At 43.9% G+C, this 20,098-nt stretch overlaps 1 protein-coding gene across 1 annotated transcript in view; it reads left to right on the top strand.

The window, feature by feature from the left end:
* Positions 1-347: 347 nt before the first annotated feature.
* ME3 (malic enzyme 3, NADP(+)-dependent, mitochondrial) overlaps positions 348-20,098 on the top strand; it is a 204,984-nt gene continuing 185,233 nt past the window's right edge. The window contains exons 1-2 of the mRNA XM_012641853.1: positions 348-638; positions 1,010-1,207. Of these exons, the coding sequence (XP_012497307.1) occupies positions 1,025-1,207 (183 nt within the window). The 5' untranslated portion in view covers positions 348-638; positions 1,010-1,024. The remainder of the gene's footprint in view (positions 639-1,009; positions 1,208-20,098) is intronic.

Genomic DNA, 20,098 nt, shown 5'->3' with positions numbered 1-20,098 from the left:
CAATAATCCACGGCAGGCTCCATGGGGTCCCCAAGAGCCCTCTTAGTAACTGTTTATCAATGGTGTCCAGTAGAACTTTCTTTGAAGATAGAAATGTGTAAGCGACTCTTGAACACTCAAAATGTGGCTAGTGTGACTGAGGAACTGAACTTTATATTTTATTCTATTTTAATTAATTTACGAAAATTTGTATAGCCACACGTGGCTAATCGCTATTATACTGGGCAGCACGAAGCAACACAGAGCACTGGATACCTGAGGATCTCTACTCGGATTCCCGAAGCCAGGGCCTTCCCCGAATGTTGGCAGAGTGAGAGGGTGCGTTCGTCCCTGAACGCTGACCCTCTGAGCGCTCAGTCTCTTCAAGATGGAGAGTCTCAGAGGCGCATCCTGAGCTTCACCTTACCACTGGGGACTGCCACGTGCACGCGGCTGTGAGGCGCCCCACGCGCGTCCCCAGGGGAAGCCAGGCGCTGAGAACGAAGGCTTCGGGACTGCTCTCTCCGGAACGCAGCAGCCGCGAGCGCGCGGCAGCGGGCGCCGTCCGGCCGTCGGCGGGAGAGCACGCACACGCCGCAGCGCCTCGCCGCGCCGGCTCCGCAGCGGGACCGCATCGACCACGGCCCCCGGCAGCGCAGGTGGGCCGGGGACGGAGGGGACCGAAGCAAGCCACCAAGCGGGATTGAGGGTGCGGGGACCTTCTTCGCGGGCATGGGGGTGGGGATGGCGAGGGCTGCCACCCGCACGGCTCTGCTTCCTGGGCTTTCTTTCGCTTTGCCTGGCGCTTGGCGCGGCCTGGCGCACCGCAAGCAGAAAGCTGAGCAGGTGTCCGCTGAGGAGAGGCGGGGACTGGCGCCCTTAACCCTTCGGGAGACCCTGCCATCTCCTCCCCAGGACGCTTTCCCCGTCACCACCACCCCTCCCCCGGCTCGGGCCCCGCGCCCTGCTGCGCCTGTGGGTTCTGGCTGGCTGGAAGGTGCCCCTGACCTTGCTCTCCCCCCCGTGCCAGGTCTGCGCAAGGACCATGGGCGCCGCGCTGGGCTCAGGCCCGCGGCTGACTCTACTCCCCGGCCGGGCCTGCGGCGCTCTCCCGCGCTGGGCACCCTCCGCGCCCGCCCGAGCCTGCCACTCCAAGCCCGGCCCCGCGCCCCCTGTGCCCCTGAAGAAACGCGGATACGATGTCACCAGGAACCCGCATCTCAACAAGGTAACGGTGCGGACGGTAGGAAGACCAGTGTCGCGATCCTGCGGCTGGCGGCCAAGTGTGCCCCGCCCCCAAAGCCTGGGAAGGATCCTCCCGGGCGTCCTTCCAGCGGTTTTCTGTTTTTGCTTTCCAGGGGCCATCCCACTCTGCCCCTTCTGCACGGAGAGGGGTGACCAGTAACGCAGGGAGCCTACTTTCTTGTGTGATAACAATATAGGCCAGGTTACGGTCCTCATGGTCAGTCTGAGCTGGGGTCAAATCTCCCCTTGATGCTTATTGATTCTGTTGGTCTCGAGCAGTTCATTTAACCCCTGGGAATCCAAGTTTCCTTATCAGTAAGAGAGATATACTTGTCTTCGGAATGTTGTCAGATTTAAAAAGAAAGTGGAGGTAGAGTTCTTAGCACAGTATCTGGTGAGAGAATAAATGTCAGCTAAGGTTATGATTATTATTCTGGGGAAAGGATTAATTTGAGAGCAGGGACAGGAAGGTCTAGAATTATAGAACTTTGAGCTTGAAGGGGCATCAGAGATCCTGGTTCAAACCTCTCCTTTTACAAAAAACAAGACAAAGGAAACTTGCCCAAGGTCACCAGCTTGTGAGTTCTCACTCTGCCACTGGAATCCAGATCTCCAATGCTTTGGTCAAGTTCAGCCCACTGCTAGCCTCTGTGTATTAATCTAAGAGCACACGTTTGTTTCTGGGAATAAGAGTTAAGTATTTTGGTTCAGAGGACTGGATGAGAGAGAGAAACAAGAGACCTAGATTTGAGACCTGTCTTCTCCCATGTCCTCAAATTAACTTGGACATCTCATTTAACTTCTCTGAGGCTCAACTTTCTCCGGCCTAAAATGGATATTATGAGAGACCCACCCTTCCTACATCATTTGGTTATTGTGACAATCAAGAATCACCAAATTTGAAGTCATATGCTAAACTAAAGTGCTGAACAAATAACAATTACTTCAAAATAAAGATTTTAATAATCGCTTTGACTCAGGACTGTGAAATTCAAGTGAAGCAGTCTGTGTGGAAAAGGTATTTTTGAGAAGTAGGGAAAATTAATAGTAAATATTGTGATTATTTCCTACAGAATTAATAGAAGCAGCTATGGAAAAAAATCTTTCTCTCAACCTCCATCTGTCACACTCACCTCCTGCTCTTCCCAAAAGAGACCTTAAATTCTCTGTACACTACCCCTTTCCAAAGCACTTAAGGCTTTTGTATCAGTTTGAATTAATTTGGTAGTAAATGTCAGAAAATGAAAACTGGCTAAAGCAAACAAAGGACTCCTTTAACTAAAGAAATCTAGAAGAAGGGTTGTAGGCGAGGCTTGACTCAGAAATCCAGATGACATTCCTAAAGGTGTAGATTCTCTCTGGCTCTCTGCTTTGCCTCTGCAATGTCAGCTTCATCTTCAGGCTTCATCCAATGGAGTCCCTCACCTCAGTACTGCCACAGTCCCTGTCTACTATTCTCACACTACACCATCCAAGACTAGAGAGATAACTTTCTTCTAATAGCTCCTGTGGAACAGAAAGAACACTTTCCCTGAAGCTTCAGAAAGTGAATCCTTCTGTCTTATTGACCCTGATTGGATTTCCTTCCCATTCCCAAAGCAATCACCTGTAAGTTAAGCCTGCCAGAGCCTATGGCTGGAGTTAAAGATAGGGTTTAAGGTAGGGCCACCCACACCAACTGGCTTAGACTAAAGGGGATGTGGTTTCTCCACAGTAAATCTAGATACTGTCGTCAGAGAGAGGAGGGATTGATGCTGAAAAGCAAAACAATGAATTCCCACTACAAGCTCCAATCATTTTGAAAATAATTGCCTTAGAAGTACTGGCATGTTACCAATCAGCACTTACTGCTTTGTGAATAGTTAAGGAAGAAAAGGAAGAGTTTAAAAGCCTTTTTTTCTTTAACCCTAGGTTTGGTCTCTTGAAAGCACTCTTGCCTTTGTCCTTTGTCCTTTGTCCTTGATGTAAGTTTTTGCCCCCCAAGTAATATAAATGGGATGTTATCCATAAATCTAGGGGACCTGACTTTTTCATGATGTTACACAACATTTTTGTACATCATTGAAATCAGTTGATGCTGGTCTGCAGTGAGGAGGGTATCTAGAGGGATGCTGACAGAGCCTGTTGGCATGCCCTATTCACTGACCCCTGGTGACAGAGGGGAAGCAATGGAGGGAGCAGTGCTGCCTGGGGGGTGCTGTGGGTGCCTTTCTCTTCCCACTGGAGTGCCACCCTCTGGCTGTGCTGCTGACCTCCAGGCCTCAGAGAGTGTTCAGGGAAGGCTTGAGGTTTGATGATTTCAATCAACCGGATGGGAGGATTGTGGTGAGGTTACACAGAACAATGAGGTTATCACTGAGGAAACAAAAGGGAAGGGCAGCTTTGAAAGGGTCTTTGGTGCTGTGCTTAGTGAGCAGATCTGTGGGTGGACTTTTTTCTGCTAGAATGAGAGCTCTTCCAGTCCAGAGACTGAGTTTCAGGCACCTGTGGTTGGCACGAGGTAGTTCCTGAAGGATCTAGTGAGGGCATGAACATAAAAATTACCATTAAGTTCTTGGAATGTGTTCACTAGATTTGCAGCCCACTTTTGACAGATCAGGAGGAGCATTTACGTGGAAGCTGGAGGGCAGAGGTTGATCAGGAGGTAGAATTCTCTGAGAGAAGAAGAGCTACTGAACAGGGCAAGCATAGCTGCTATTGTGCAATCACTGAGTTCTAGTCCCAGCTCCGTCATGCCCTGGTGGTGTGCTCTGTAGTGAGTCTTGTAAGCTCCTCTACCCATGTTATACCACTGCTGGGAGGACCATAGGGCATAACCCCAGGTGTGAATATTAGGTGATCACATGGTTGATTCTCAGAATTGGGGTTGGAAGGGCCCTTAGAGATGATATTGACTTGAATTGTTCAGACTTGAATTGTTCGGATTATAGGTCACAAACTAGGGGAGATGAAATTAATTTAGTGGATCTACTGGTAATTTTTTTTAAAGAAATGGGGATTAGAATAGAATAGAAAAATAGCAAATATATTAAAACTAATAAAGATAGGTATTTTTCCAGGTCATTGTGTAAAATGCCTAATTTTACTGTAGATTATAGTAACAAAAAATTTTTGAAAATCATTGTTCTTATCCACCATCTTCATTTTCAGAAGAAAAGACAAGCCAAGAAACCAAGTATCTCCACAGAGATTAATTGAATTTCACAATCCTGAGTCATTAAATAGGCAACTATCAGCCCATTGGTTGTAGAGGTAGGCGGAGTGGGTGGAGGCAGTCTGCCTCCTGAATTTCAGTCCACTGCATAGCAATGACAATGCACATTTGCTATGACTGATTTAGGCGTATTGCTGATGATGACAGAATTGGTACTAGAAAATTCCAAGCTCCCTCCAGGAGTCTAGATTTTCTGAATGATGGAAATTCACCAATACATCAGCTTCTATTTCTTTTTTTAAAACTAATATTCTGCCTTTCTTCTAAAATTTATGTAATGACCTCTTCCATTGTCCACATAGATTGTGGCAACTGGGTGAATCTTTGATTACAGCAGCCATGTTTTATTTACATTAAATAGGCAACTATCAGCCCATTTCACAGGGCTGCCTTCATAGGCAGATGTCATCCCCATTCTCTAAGTGTAGCCACATGTTGACGGATATTATGACAGACCCACCATTCCTACCGCATTTGGTTATTGTGACAACAAAATGAATCACCAAATTAGGAATCATATTTTAAGCTAAAGTGCTGAATAAATAACAATTACTGCAAAATAAAAATTGTAATAATTGACTCAGGATTGTGAAATTCAAGTGAGGCAATCTGTGTGGAAACTTCCCAAACCAGATTTGAGTCCCCTCCCATTTGTCTTATCACTCTCTTGCCTTCTGGTGCTGAGCATGCTATTTTAATGGCTGGTTGGTTTGTCTTCCACACTAGACCCTGAGCACCCTGAGGATGGTCTTGTCACATGGCATTCTTTCTGTCTGACTTGTGATGATCAATAAATATTTGCTTTTTAAATTATTTCAATCATGTCATGGTCCCTTTCCTTTCAACTTCATTAATCTTAAGGTCACTACTTCACAGCCCAGTGCTCTTGTTGTCTAGTTAAATGTTTATGTCCCTTTTGGAAGAAATACACCTACGTGACCCTCATCTTCCCAGACTTTAGGGCATTTCACCGAGGGGGTGTGTTATTTCCCAGAGTGTACCACCCTCCCCACTTTAACCCACATGCCAATTGCGATTTTTGCCATAAAATTCCACTGATCCTTCATCTGCTTCTCTGTAGTTTTGTGATGTCTTGAGCTTGATGTTCAGGGAAAGAATGAATGGAGTGCTTAGTCAAGAGTCCACTATGATTGTGGACCAGGACATTTCATGCAGTGGGGCCTCAGACACTGCAGGGCATCATAGGTGACAGCCTTCCCATGCAAACTTGATTAATGAACCTGTAAAGGCTGGGCAGCCGGTGCTGCGGTGTTGGCTGCACATCTGAGGCTGCACAGGTTTCAGCTGAATCCCTTCTGTATTCAGTGGTGATTTATTAGATTCCCGCATAGCTAGGATTTGCCTTTGAATAAAGTATATGTTTTTGTTTGGTGCCAGCTTAGAACTTGATCTTGTCTCCTTTGGGTGAGGGGAGTCTGTCTTCACAGAGTTGGCTCATTAATCAATCAGGAGATGATGGCTGGGTTGTATGGAGAATTAGGAGTTTATTGGTGGTGCTGTTTTCTGCCCCAAAGGCAGATCACATAATATGTCTTCCTGAGACCTCTGCTTCAGATACAATGTAGAATTGGGCCTCCTGATTGAAAGAGAAGCAATGGACTAGTAAGTAAACATTAATTCCATAAGCAGCAATTTACTCCAGATTTGAGCCTCTTGTGCAGTGACTCAGGGCATTGAAGCTCAAATACTGTTTGGATATTTTGGGAACAAACGAGCAGAGGCACGTTGGAATTAAATCTGTCCTTGTTAAATCCTCTCCCGGCTTCATGAGACTGGTAAGTATTGGTATTGGGGCTTTGTGCTTGGAATAGCTAAAAGGATTTTTATTTGTTGCTCAAGGTTAGGCAATAGCAACAAACCAACCCCAGATATAGAAGCTTAAACAAGATAGAAATGCATTTCTTTCATGAACAAATCTGAGTAGGCAATCATGGGTTGGTATGGGATTTGACTTTTTTGTGCTGCCTTCCAATGTGCACTTTACATTTCAGGGTCTGAGATGGCTGCTCTCCCCTCTGTCATCAATTCCATACAGAAGCCAGTGGGAAGGGGAAATGCCTTTTAAGAGCACAATTCAGAAGTTGTAAATATCACTTCCACTCACATCCAATTGGCCAGGACTTGGTCATACGCCCCATCTAGCTGCAAGAGAACCTGGAAAATACGATCTGGATATTGGGGATGCTGCCACAAAATGATGATATGAAACTTTTGTTCTTTTACTCTGTCAGTTTGACCTCAACCTTTTAAAATCCATCTGTTTCTCTACATCCCCCCACCATCACCTTGTTCACATCTCTTTTTTTTTTTTAGACAGAGTCTCACTCTGTTGCCTGGGCTAGAGTGCCGTGGCATGAGCCTAGCTCACAGCAACCTCAGACTCCTGGGCTCAAGCGATCCTTCTGCCTCAGGCTCCCGAGTAGCTGGGACTACAGGCACGCGCCACCGTGCCCGGCTGATTTTTTCTATTTTTAGTTGTTTGGCTAATTTCTTTCTATTTATAGTAGAGACGGGGTCTTGCTCTTGCTCAGGCTGGTCTCGAACTCCTGAGCTCAAGCAATCCTCCTGCCTCAGCCTCCCAGAGTGCTAGGATTACAGGTGTGAGCCACTGCGCCTGGCCACCTTGTTCACATCTTTATCATCTCATGTATAGACTATGCAAGGGGCTCCTAATTGATCTCCTAATTTCCAATCATTTTCAATCCATTCCTCTGGGTCTGTTAACCACACCTTGAGAGGCCAAGACCTTGGACATGTCCTTGTCCACTCTCTTTCTTTCAAACCCCATATCTAATCCACCAGAAAATCCTGTTGCTCTGACTGCAAACTAAATCCAGAATCCAACCTCTGCTCACCATGAGCCCCACCCTGATTTAAGCCACTAGCCTCTCTCTGCTGGATGACTGCAGCAGCCTCCGAGCTGGTCTCCTTGCTTCCCCTTTTGCTTCTCTCATTTATTCTCAACACAATGGCCAGAGTGATCTTTTTACAACTAAGTTTCATCATGTCAACCTTCACTCAAAACCTTGTAGAGTCCAAGTCTTTACGTTGCCTGCGTGATGTGACTTATCTCTTGCTAGTCCCGCTTCACTCACTGCCCGGACCACACTGGCCTCGCCTGTGCTCAGATAGTCAGGCGTGCTCCTACCTAGAGTCTTTGCACTGGCCGGTCCCTCTTCCTGGAACATGCCTCCTCAACAGCCACAGGGCTAACTTCCTGCCTTCTTCACTGCATCCGGCTTTCTCAGCGAGAGCTACTCTGACCACCCTATAGGACATCGTAAACAGTCCTTTCAACCTTCTTACTCCCTCAACAAGGTCTACTTTTCCTGCATGGTATTTGACACTTCCCCACATACTATCTGATTTACTTGCTTATTATGTCTATTGTTTATTGTTTGTTTTCCCCCACTTTGATTTAAGCTCCAGTTAGGTGGGAATTTTTGTCTATTTGTCCATCGATGTGTCCCAGGTATTTAGTTGGTGCTCAGTAAGCAGTGAAAGAGTGAGTCGTTCAGAGACGTCTGCTGTCTACGGCCATAACACCCTGAATGTGCCTGTTCTCGCCAGAGATGTCTGCCGAGGCTCCCTCCTCTCATCCCATCCCTTTGCCCTCCTCCCCTTTTACCAAAGCTCCTTTCTTTCACTCTGGTGCCTCCCATCCCCCATTGTCCCCATCTGTGGTATTGATGTGCCCATGTAGAGTGTGGATAACTCTCACATCAGCCCTTTGTGTGCCCAGAGGCCCACCGTACAGGGAAGTGCCAGAGGAGAACAGCACAGTACAGAGATGTTTGCTCTGTTTATTTCCAGTTTTACCAGCATTAACCAGAGCCCAGGGAAGAAAGAGCTCCTATTCAGAAGACACAGGTGGTGCCTAAAACTGGAGTTGGGCAGGGACAATTCTTGAGGCTCATGGAAAAAACAAAGGGAAATATCTAGGGAGTGGGGCAGAGGTAGGAAACCCCAGCTTATGTCAGCATGTGCAATTTCCTGGAACTTCCACCTTTAACTTTGAGTTTTTGGACCCTCTGTTCCTGCTCTGAATGCTGACTATTCCTCTGTACTGCAAGGCCCCTGATGAAGACAAAGGAAATCATTCAGGGAGAACCTTGTCTCCCAGGGGTCTATGGGAAGGGGTGCCAGGAGCACAGGAGGGAGATTTGCTGCATGTGGAATCTGAAGTTGATACACAGAAAGGGTTTTCTCATAGACATGTTGCTATGAATAATTGAATGGTTCTCCTCCAAAGAAAGTATATTATGTGTTAAATAAGCATTTGTGTAATCATTATAAAGACTTCGGAAACATTGGCTCATGCCAATGACTGCTTAAGTCAAAATGCAAAATACTAAGTAGAATCTATACCCATGTATGTTACTGTAAAAAGATGTAACTATGTAAAAAGGCTTGAAAGTAAATGTGTAAAAATGATTGTGTTAGGGCAATAAGCTTATGGGAGATTTAATTCCTCTTCATATAATTTTCTTGAATGTTCCATTATCTTTTCAGTGGTAGGTAACAGTTTCTGTTAGGAATTGAATTTCTAGAGCCAAATAAATAACATTCAGATCAACTTTTGGAAGTTGACCCACCTGTAATATATGAGTAGAAATCCCTCTGAACTAGTCTTATTTCAAGCTTTTATAATTAGTTATTGTCTAGAGTCAATATGTTTAGATTCATGTAATATTGAAATGTTAACACAGGAACCTGCTGCCTGTTCTGAAAACAGTTGTAAAACAGCAATTTCTAGAGTATGTAAGCAGCAGCGCTGGAGGACAGATCCCATACAGAAATCTGTCTTGTCTCACTCAGATCTGGCCCAACTGGCATCTTAAGTCAGGCTAAGTTTGAGCCCTATATATGGAGTTTCTTTAGATGCCTTTTCAGGCTCATCTCTAATCCCCTTGTTTCCAGTTTCTCTTGTTTGTCTTTGGCCTTTGTAGGCTCTGGAGTTTATGGCTTTATTTTACTTTGCATTTTTGTCATTTCTACCAATGGTTTCTTTTATCATCTACTGTCTTCTTTCTAAATGCTAGTGTTATAGTGAGATGATAAAAAGTCCTTTTAATTTCTATGGCCATTACAAAAGGATCACTAATGTGCAGCACTTTTGTTTGCAAAGACATGGATTATAGTCAGCTTAAAAAAACCTTCACTTTGATGTATAGAAAGTACATTGGGAAATCCTTTGGGGTGGTGTCTGACTGCTTCTCTGATGCAGAGCACAAAAGATGCTCTATGATGGGGTGGTGAAAATCTGATGGATACCCTACAGCTGGGGGTGCCCAGGTCAGTGGTTAAAAGCATGCATTCATTTTGTACCCAAAGGGTTGCTGGGCAGCCTGGTTAAAACACTGTTCCTACCAGAAGGACACAGTAAAGAGTAAAATGTGCCTGGTCATTTGAGGAGAGGGATTTTTGATGGAAAGATCTTCAGCTTTTGAATAAGAGAGAATCAAAGCTGCATTTGCTTTTAAAGTGGTTATTGAAATCGAGAGGGACTACAGGGGATACAGCTGAATGATTAGCAACCTGAGATTATTATATTTTTAAAAGCATTTTGTCTTGATTCTGTGTTGTTGTTTGGCAGTGAGCTACATGAAGCCCACACTATAACTGGTCCTGAAATGTACTCCCCTATGTTGGGGAATTCTGGAGAAGGCAGGCTCTCTTGACTCTTTGTTTTGTTTTGCTTTGCTCTTTTAGAAAACAGAAGGAGGGAGTCTGTATTGGCGTCTCTTCAGAGTGTCGGGGCTGTCCAGTGACTTCCCCAACAGGAGAGGGGCTGACAAGTGCACAGAGGAGCTAAGTCTGTAGTCACAACATTCTCCATTCCCTCTTCTCTGGTTCTGAAAGAGGTATTGAGAATTACACTGCAGATTCCTATTATACTGAATTTTCTTTGGTAGTGTTATGGTGGGAATGCGAGTAATGATTATAACAACTAACATTTTTTGAGACATACAGTGTGCTGGGAATTGTTCTAAGCAGCTTATACACATGAACTCATTTAACACAATACCATAACCTTTTGAGGTAGATACTGTTATTTTCATTATATTACCGAGGAGAAACTGAGGCACAGAGAAGTTAGCTAACTTGCCCAAGATCGTGCAACTCATAGTGGCAGAACCAGGTCTTGAACCTGGGCCATCCGGTTTTAGGTTCCATGCCCTCAGCCCCTATGCTCTACTACTACTCCCAGTGTGCAGGCTCCCTGTTATTTGGGACAAGTGCATGAAGTCTGATATGCTGTGGCCTTTCCAGGGAACTAACTAGTCCTCTGCTCCCTCCTCAGACTGGCTTTTATCACTTCCAGTGGCTCTTTTAGAATCACAGAATCTTGGAATTGGAGGGAACTTTAAAGATTATCGGATGCTTTCTTCTCACCCTCTAAATATGTGTAATTCTCCCAAGACTCATTTATTTATTTAATTTATTTGATAGACACTTGCTAAGTTCCGATTCTATTTTAGGCAGTGGAGATGCCATGGTGAACACAATACTTCTTCTGCCTTTGGGACACTTACAGTGTGAGAGGGGTGCAGGTGAGGACCGGTTAGTAAGGGGGCAGTGTCAATTCAGTGGGTAGGTATAATGAAAGGAGCATTCATACAAGTGCCCTGGAAGCATGGAAGAGAGGTGCAGAAATGCTTCCAATAGGGTGTTGCCAGAGCTGACACCAATGGAAAGGTCGGACTTGGTAGAGGAAGGTGGCTGAGGAGAAGCTGTTTAGGCCAGACCATGAGAGAACATCATTCTCTCTGAGATAGCCACCTATTACTTTTGCGGTTGAATGTGCAGAAATTGAGCAATAGTCTTTCACCTCTAAGGGGCCTCATTTTGAGAGAACTAAATAATATAATAAAGTCTCTAATTCTATACATAGTGTTGATGATGTATCTCCAGTGCTTTGACATGCTTTTTTTGTTCTTCTTGCTTTTGTGTTGCACAATGCCAAGAGGCACCATTCACATTGGGTCAACTTATCAAAATCTTTAGCATACTTCAGGGCTCAACATCTCCAGGGTCACTCCTGCTACACTGCCTTCATCAATAATGCCACATGGAAGTGACTTATTCAGCCTCTACATTCCTTTGGCATTCATTTGTAGGTAGTCATGGTTGTTTTCCACATTTGGCCCAGGGTACATTTGTTAGTGCATGTGTCTATCTCCATCACTTGTGTCACCTTCACATCCAGGAGACTGTCTTGGGCATTGCATGGTCAGCACACAATGTCTTCCTCATAGCATAACCTCAACAAAACTGAGTTACGTGAATCACTTCTGCATTCCCTTCTTGACAGATCAGAAACTGCTATGGTGAAGACTGGTAACACACCAATCCCATCCGTCATCTCTTCTGAAAAGATGGTGCGAAGCTTGATCTGACAATATAAATTATTCTGGGATCTCTCCATAGGGGTTGGAGAATTCTGAAAGCTAAGAGAAATCTTTGTTTCTGGCCATATAAATTTTGGATATGTATTTCTTTAAGAGAATTTTCTACTCTGATGCTGTGCCAGGTGCACTTCATCTAAAGAACAGCATCTTTGTGATGAGATTATTTATTCTCATCCTTGGGCTATTTTAAAGACATTAAATTTAGACCTGTTGTAACTAGCCACAGGTTAAAGGATTTTGGGGGTAAAAGAAAATAGTCAGCTAAAATCAATTGTGCGTGACCTCCAAAGGGCATAGCCTGTGACCAGGTATTAGGCAGCAGAGCACACTGGCTAAAATCTAGGGGTTCAGAGTCAGAAAAGCCCAAGATTCCAATCCCAGCTCTGCCATTCACTAGATGTGGGATCTTGAGAAGGCTACTTCATTTCTCTGAGCCTCAGTTTCCTCATCTGTGAATGGGGATGATAATAAAATATACTCACTTGACAGACTGCTATCATGATTAAATGAAACAATATATGTAAAGCAGATTATAAATGTTCAATTAATTCTCCACTAATCCACATCTCTAAAGCTTCTGCACCATTCCTAACACAGCATGAAGCCCAGTGTGGGTTGCAGAAGTCACACACACGGTAGGGTTTAGAGCTGGTCCATGCCCCTGTGAGGACGCAGTCCAGAAGGGGAGGGGAAGACTGAAGGATCAAACTCATTCTCCATGGACATGAGCTCCATCTCATTTTGGCAGACTTGATGGAAGAGGAGTGAGTCAGGGAGGAGGCAGACTGGGTGGAGACTTTAGTGATAATTTTTCAATATTGGATGGAGCTTAAGCCTAGGAAATTTAGACACTTGTCTGAATGAACTGTAAATAAAAATGTCTCTAGCAGAAATGCAAGTGCCATTTAAAGAGCTGGCACTTCTAGAAGTTGAAGCTGGTGTTGAAGATAGTGGCCATCATCAGAAATCTCATAATTTTGTCCCAATGTTTTGGCACATTCTAATCAAGGTTTTAAAAACTAATTCTAAAAAGAAAAGTCCAAATTTATCTGGATCTATCTATGTATCTATCTATCTAATCTACCTACGTACCTACCTACCTACTTACCTACCTATTCATCACTATAACACTCACAGCCTCATGAGATTCTGATAGTAGGACAGCAATTTAAGAGAATGTCTGTTATGGTGGTTTAGCATAAAAGTTAAAATGTTGCTTCAAATCCAGCTAAAGGCATGGCTGGGTCAACTTCACCTAGCTAGCAGTCAGATTGGGCAGGAAGTTTTAAAATTGTCTCCATACACTCTGCTATGGGCAATTAATAAATATTTGTATATGCATATTTTAAATGAACATCTCTCCTCTGTTAGAACTCAGGAGAAGCATTCCCCCCAAAACAAAGAGGTCATCTTGTCCAGGTCTTTGTCTCTGGGCAGATAATATCCTAGCATTTTGCCACCATTTTACAGATAAGGTTTCAGAGGCCCAGAGGGGTTGATGTCCTGCTCAAGAAGTAAGTGGTGGAGGGGAACTCCAGCCTCCTTGGGTGGCATGTGTCTCTTACACTCGCTGCCTTTGAAAGGTGGCACTTTGCCTGCCATCCTGAAATAGGGCCTTGAATCAGCCTCAATCATCTTAGGCAGAAGTGCTTTTGAGTCTCCATAGAAAGGCAGAGGCAATGCTTTGATATTAAACATTGTTGCATGTTGCAAACCTAAACCCCTGCTGAGGGAGCTCTTGCAGCCACTCCTGCATGTCCATTCTGATGAATGGACATGTTCCTGACTCCCCTCTTCCTTTCGGGTTTTCTATTTTACTTTGCAGTAATGTGATCTTGAAGACAGTCCACAGACTGTTTGACAGAAAGCTCACCCCTTATGTCATACTCTCCCTTCTTATCTCTTTTATTTTATTTTTGGTCTCTTCTAGTCCCTAGGTATTTGTTTTGACTGGTAAAATCACTTGAGGTCATAAGGACTGTGAATAGCAATGCAGTTGCTGTTGATGAAACAAGAGTAGAGATAGTTGATGTGGAGAAAAACCTATTAACAGCCATTTTTAGAAACAGGCTTTGAAATCTGCCTGTCAGAGCTGAAAGATTTCCCCGGTTCTCACACTCCAAGAGCTGGCAGCGGCTTCTCCTTGTGTCTGAGGAGCCTCCGGAGCTGCCCAGCCATGCCTGTGCGAGATGATGGCATGGGTGCCGGCGGAGCAGCCAGCGGGTGGTGCCAGGAGCGAGGGCCTGCCGGGCAGAGGGGTGGTCCTGCCTGCAGTAACCGGCCTCAGCTGCAGGGCTGGAGGGTCCAAGTACCCTCAGCTGCTCTCTTGTTGACTGAGCTGCTCAATGTTCTGCCACCTTCTACCAGTCAACTGGACAGAGTCAGCTTCCTCCTCCAGGGCTCACAACCACTTGGACAATCACGTTAGAAATAATAATAGCAAACATTTATATAATGTCTACCATGCTAGGTACCCTTATAGGCACTTCATATATTATTTGCAAGCAGAGAGAAAATTGTGAAGAAGGTAAACTTGCCTATAGCTCTTTCATCTCCTGTCTCCATGGCCTCTTCTCCTTTACAGGCTGCTATACCAGGTACATCCTGGGGGTCTTCATGGTACCCCTGAGCTGCCCAGGGCTGCCAACCTATGAAGACCTTTTCATCTAACAGTGTCCTGCTTCCTACCTGGAGCTGATCTCTTCTTTACTTCCTGCCCTGGCTCCCCATATATCCATCCAGTGTTTATTGTGCATCTGCTATCTACCAGGCACTGTTAGCTATTAGGAATAACATAAACGTGACAGATATGATCCTTCTTATTGAGTATACAGTCTAGTGAGAAAGATAATAAGTAAACCAATTAAATTATATAAAGATGGTTATTGGTGGTAGGAAAGAAATAAATAGGGTATGGTGTGAGAGAATCACAGGGGGTCTACTTCAGATGGTAAGAGAAGACCTCTTAAGGAGGTGATATTTGAGAAGAGACCTAAGGAAAGAGCCAGCCAGAGGAGAAACTAAAGTAAGAATGTTTGGGAAGAAGGAACAGTTCGTGTAGGGTCTAGAGGCAACAAATAGCTCTAGCTTGGCGTGGCAGGTTCTGGGAGCTGACGATAGGCAGTCTAATAGGAGTGTGATGAGTTGGGGAAACTGCATAAAATCAGGGTGGAGAGAACTCAGGAGTCAGATGGGCAGAGCCTGGGAGTCTGTGGTGTGGGCTGGGTTAAAACAGGACACTGTTAAATCATTCTAAGCAAGGAAGTAGTTTGATCTAATTTACATTAATAAAAGATGTCTGGCTGCTGTGTGAACAGACTGGAGGAGGGCAAGAGTGGAGGCAGAAGACCAGTCAGAGGTTCATGAAGTCACTAGAGCAGGAGATGGGGGCTGGGATGGGGGGTCAGGGGAGCGACAGAGTGATCGGATGGGGAATTGGGTTGGAAGGTAGAGCAGAGGGGGTGAGGGATGAAAAGTACCTATGGGGTACAATGTACATCACTCGGGTGATGTGTACACTAAAAGCCCGGACTTTACCACTATCCCAGTATATACACGCAATGGAATTCAACTCATACCCCCTAAATCTATTAAAATTTTTAAAAAGGGGGGAAAAAAAGGAAGTAGAAGGGCCGGGATTGTCCGCTGTGTTCTTCTTGGGATTTGCCAGGACTTGGTCTGTATTTCCCTTCTTGTGCCTCTCCCCCCACAGTTACCACCACTGCTTACTACAGTTACTTTCCATCCTTCCTCAGCACACTCATAATAATATGGAAATAGAATATTTGTGTTTTGCCTTTAGGAAGTGCTTCCTGATTGCTCATCTAATCTGTTCCCCACCAAACCCTTGTGGGGCAGGAGCTATGACCCTTGTTTCATAGGGGAGGACACTGGTGCCCAGGAGACTGAGTTACCTGTGGTCTCCCATATAGTAAGGGAAGCAGCAAGCCTCAATTCCAGATTCCCTGAGACCATTCACCGATTTATTCAACAAACACTTATTGAGCACCTACTGCATTCCAGGCACTGTGCTGGGTTCATGGTCCTTGCTCTCAAGAAACTCAGAGTACAGAGAAGAGACGGACTTACAAGCTCATAAATGTAAAGCAGTATAATAGGTGTTATATTATATTAAAAGTACGTCATTAATAATTTATCCAAGTAGTTTTTACATTGGTGGGGAGAAAGAAAGGTAAGAAGGTTTTGTAAAGTAGGTGACCTTTGATCTTTACGTTAAATTATATAAATAATATGTTGCATAAAGTAAAAAGGAAAGTTGCTCTGACCTCTTTCCTGAGGTGACTACTTCTTTTTTCTTGGTGTATCGGGGCTAAGATCTAAAAAATATATAGGGATTCCCTGGGCAGACAAGATGGGAGAAAGATGTTTGAAGCAGATACAGCCAAATTATGTGGTTTCAGAGGAACTATGGGTGGTTCTGAAGGAGGACAGAAAGTGTGGAAGGATGGGGCTGGGGGCAAGATGTGGGGCGGGGGCTTGGGCTGCTCTTTGCCTGGGTGCAGAGTATGGCCTGAGTCCTGAAGGTGAAGGGGAACACCAGGAAGTGACTCTGTGAGATTCAAGCTTTTGACAGACCATCTGGCCCCAGGTGGGAGCCAAGAACAGAGTCAGGGAGACTAGTTAAGAAGGATTCAGTCCCCATGAAGGAGATGAGGAGGACCTTATGTGACGAATGGTGAGGCAAACACAGATGAGAGAGGCCGAAGGAACCAGAAAGAAGACTGATACTTCCCAGAATTCCTTGAGCTCCATAATATCGGTAATAGGAGTCCATGAGTTATTGTCAATATTCAAAAACACCTAGTGGAAACTTTTTATTATCCATCATAAATTTGCATAGCTTAACCAAGATATCACATTCCTTCATCTTTTATATCAGTGAATAGAATAAAACTATTAATACTGCTTATCTCACACCAATATCAAAAGTTCTGTTGGCAGTTATGTGTGTTGTAAACGTTGGAAAATAAATTAACTATTAATACATGCAAGATTTTTCAAAACATGAAATTCCTGAGAGAATATTTGGGACTGGTGAAAATGTGAGGAATGACAGAGTTGGGCCCTTTTTATTTTAAGCATTTTATTGTAAGTATTGGTGTCATTGACCTTTGTCTAAATAACCATTCTTGTTCTGGTTCTGTTCTCACAAAGCAACACTCTGGTTATAATTTATTCTCCCAAAGTGGAAAGAAGGTGCCAACTTGCTGAGTACATGGTTGTGTTAGCTGGTATTTTGTTATTATGGGGACACTGCCCAGCCTCCCATGCAGTAACTGGTATCATAAAGACATCACAAAAAAAGGGGTAAGACTCTATTTTAGCACCTAGAAGAGCTCAAGAGACTTCCTTCTTTTTCTCAGACCAAAGGAAAAACAATAATTCTTCACATTAAAAATCGAAATAATGGGAAATGCAAATCAAAACCACAATGAGATATCACTTATCTCCAGTGAGACTGGCCCTTATGAAAAAGTCCCAAAACAATAAATGTTGGCGTGGATGCGGAGAGATAGGAACACTCATGCACTGTTGGTGGGATTGTAAACTAGTGCAACCTCTGTGGAAAGCAATATGGAGATATCTTAAAGAGATACAAGTAGAAGTACCATTCGATCCAGCAATCCCATTACTGGGCATCTACCCAAAAGACCAAATGATACTGTATAAGAAAGACACCTGCACCCGAATGTTTATAGCAAGCAGCACAATTCACAATTGCAAAGATGTGGAAACAACCCAAGTGTCCATCAATACATGAGTGGATTAATAAAATGTGGTATATGTACACCATGGAGTACTATTCAGCTTTAAGAAACAATGATGATATAGCACCTCTTGTATACTCCTGGATAGAGCTGGAACGCATTCTACTAAGTGAGGTATCCCAAGAATGGAAAGACAAGCACCACATGTACTCACCATCAAACTGGTATTAACCAATCAACACATAAATGCACATATAAGAATAAACATCTATTGGATGTTGGGCAGGGGGGAGGGAGGAGGAGGGAAGAGGGGACGGGTATTTGCATGCACAAAGAGTGCAATGCGCACCACCCGAAGGATGGACATATTTGAAACTCGGACTTGGGGGGGGGCCAAGGGCAACATACGTAACCTAAACATCTGTACCCCCATAATATGCTGAAATAAAAAAAAATTGAGAGATGGAAAAAAAAATCAAAATAATGTTCAAAGTTTGGAAAGTATATTTTCTAGATGAAAATTTCCTTCCTCTTCCTTCCTCTATATTTTGAGAAGACTTGGATGGAATAGAAAAAAGGATTTGGAGTTCATGCAAAATGAACCTTTCACAGACTTGGCCCTCTACGGGCAAAGTGTTGTCACTTTCTCTATTGGATTGAATTTTAGCTTGCTTTTCTCTGTGCCAAGTCCTAGTTTGTCTTTATGAACCATGATTCCTGGAGAATAAAAATAGAAAATCAGAAGCTTACAGGAATGATTTTCTTGGCCAATTTGACCAGTATCAGCCACTTGTCTAAGTAAAAAGCTGCTTAAAGATTTGTAAAAAGAAGTGAAGTTTTAATAGAATTAGGAACAAGAATATCATTATAAGTCAACTCGCATTTTTTGTATCATCTGGACAAGGTCATCTGTCACATAGTATGACTCTAACCATGATGCTATAGACATCATATAAAATCCAATGAAGAAAATAAGTTTTCCAGAATGAAAAATTTGGGGGATGCTAGTAACTTACAGTTCTTGCACAGTTGTAAAAGGTTTTTGGTTTTATACCATGATTTTTCCAAGTCTTTGATCTTGTATAACTTACTCCGTATAGTATAACTATAGTTGTTATCTTTAATTCACTTCCTCTTCAAAAGAGAAAATTTTTATAATGGGATCTAACACTATAAACATTTTGTAATATTGTAGCTTCAAAGAAGGAAGGCTGTAAACACATTTGCATCCATTTAGCTGATGGTTTATAGATCTGAGGGACTCTTGTGTCCCTACTTTCCACAGGGAAGCATTTATTTCATTGGCTTTGCCTCTCAAGTGCAGTTCCCATAAGCCCACACAGAAGAAGTGCTACATTAGCATCTTTGGTCAAATAACCTTTTCTGTGGTACTTTTCTTTGATTTTTGTGTTATAATTCCATTTCTGTCTTGAGTTATTTTGTTAATTTTGCTGTTGCCTTCTTATTTTACTTTCCAAGGGAGTTAGAAAAAACCTTTTCTCCTACTTTCTCCTTTCCTAGTTGGTATCAGAACATGGTATTCAGCCCAAAGAATTGCATAAGGGTTAATAAAAACTATGTTTAGTTTAAATATATATTTGTGTTTTTGAGATCACTCTCATGTGCCTTCCCTGAACCCAATGAAATGGAGAGCAGGTTATGTGCGCTTAACTGGCTCCCCAGTTGTTGAACATGATGATGTTGGCCTCTGGGAAGTGGGAAACACCTTCTTCCCCATCTGTCTCTTTGAGGAGAGGGGAAAGGGCAACATCCTAGAAGTGAGATCCTGGGGGCTTGGCTGTGAGGGAGGTACATATCCTGATATATCAGATGGTGGAAACACAGAACCAAGAAGGAGAGAAGAGGATCTGATTGGAGGGGGGGCCAGTGGTGTAGAGGCCAAGAAGTATTGGGTTGTGTATCATGGTGGAGAACGTAATTGAAGGTATAACATGGCAGATAGGAAGAGAGGCGAAGAGGAAAGAATGAGGATGGAGATCTGCAATAGGCAAGGTGAGATAGTTCAGGATTGGAATGAGTGACTGCTGAGTGCAGCTTGACACCTCTTAAACAGGGAAGGCAGCTCCTTAAGAAAACCAAACCAGGCTGGGTGGCTGTGGCCTGCCCAGACAGCGTGAGGACTTGTGGTCTTAAGTGATGTTTTGAGCACATGTTAGTCATGTGCTGAAGCTGCTGTCCAAACACTGTGGTCACAACCACTCACCTCCAGAGACCACAGCAGTGGTCCTGCCCAGCTGTAGCTAGAAGAACTTCAGGTCCACTGAGATTCACAGAAAAAAGACACAGAAGCCTTCTAGCTTTGGGAAACCCCATGTTTGCTTGCTTTCTGTGCTGCGGTGGCTTTTTGTGCTAGAAGCTAACATGTTCTGTGGATCTCCACCAAGCTTGAACTTTCCTGCTACAGGATCCAATATACCAGAAGATGCCTTTGCAAGAATTGGGCTTAAGCACCAAAAGACTGTCATGCAGTTTTATTT

Source organism: Propithecus coquereli, unplaced genomic scaffold (genome assembly GCF_000956105.1).
Source record: "Propithecus coquereli isolate 6110/MARCELLA unplaced genomic scaffold, Pcoq_1.0 Scaffold170, whole genome shotgun sequence".
NCBI classification, from domain to species: Eukaryota; Metazoa; Chordata; class Mammalia; order Primates; family Indriidae; genus Propithecus; species Propithecus coquereli.
Note: the sequence above shows the minus strand (reverse complement) of the source record. Positions and strands in the feature narration are given on the sequence as shown.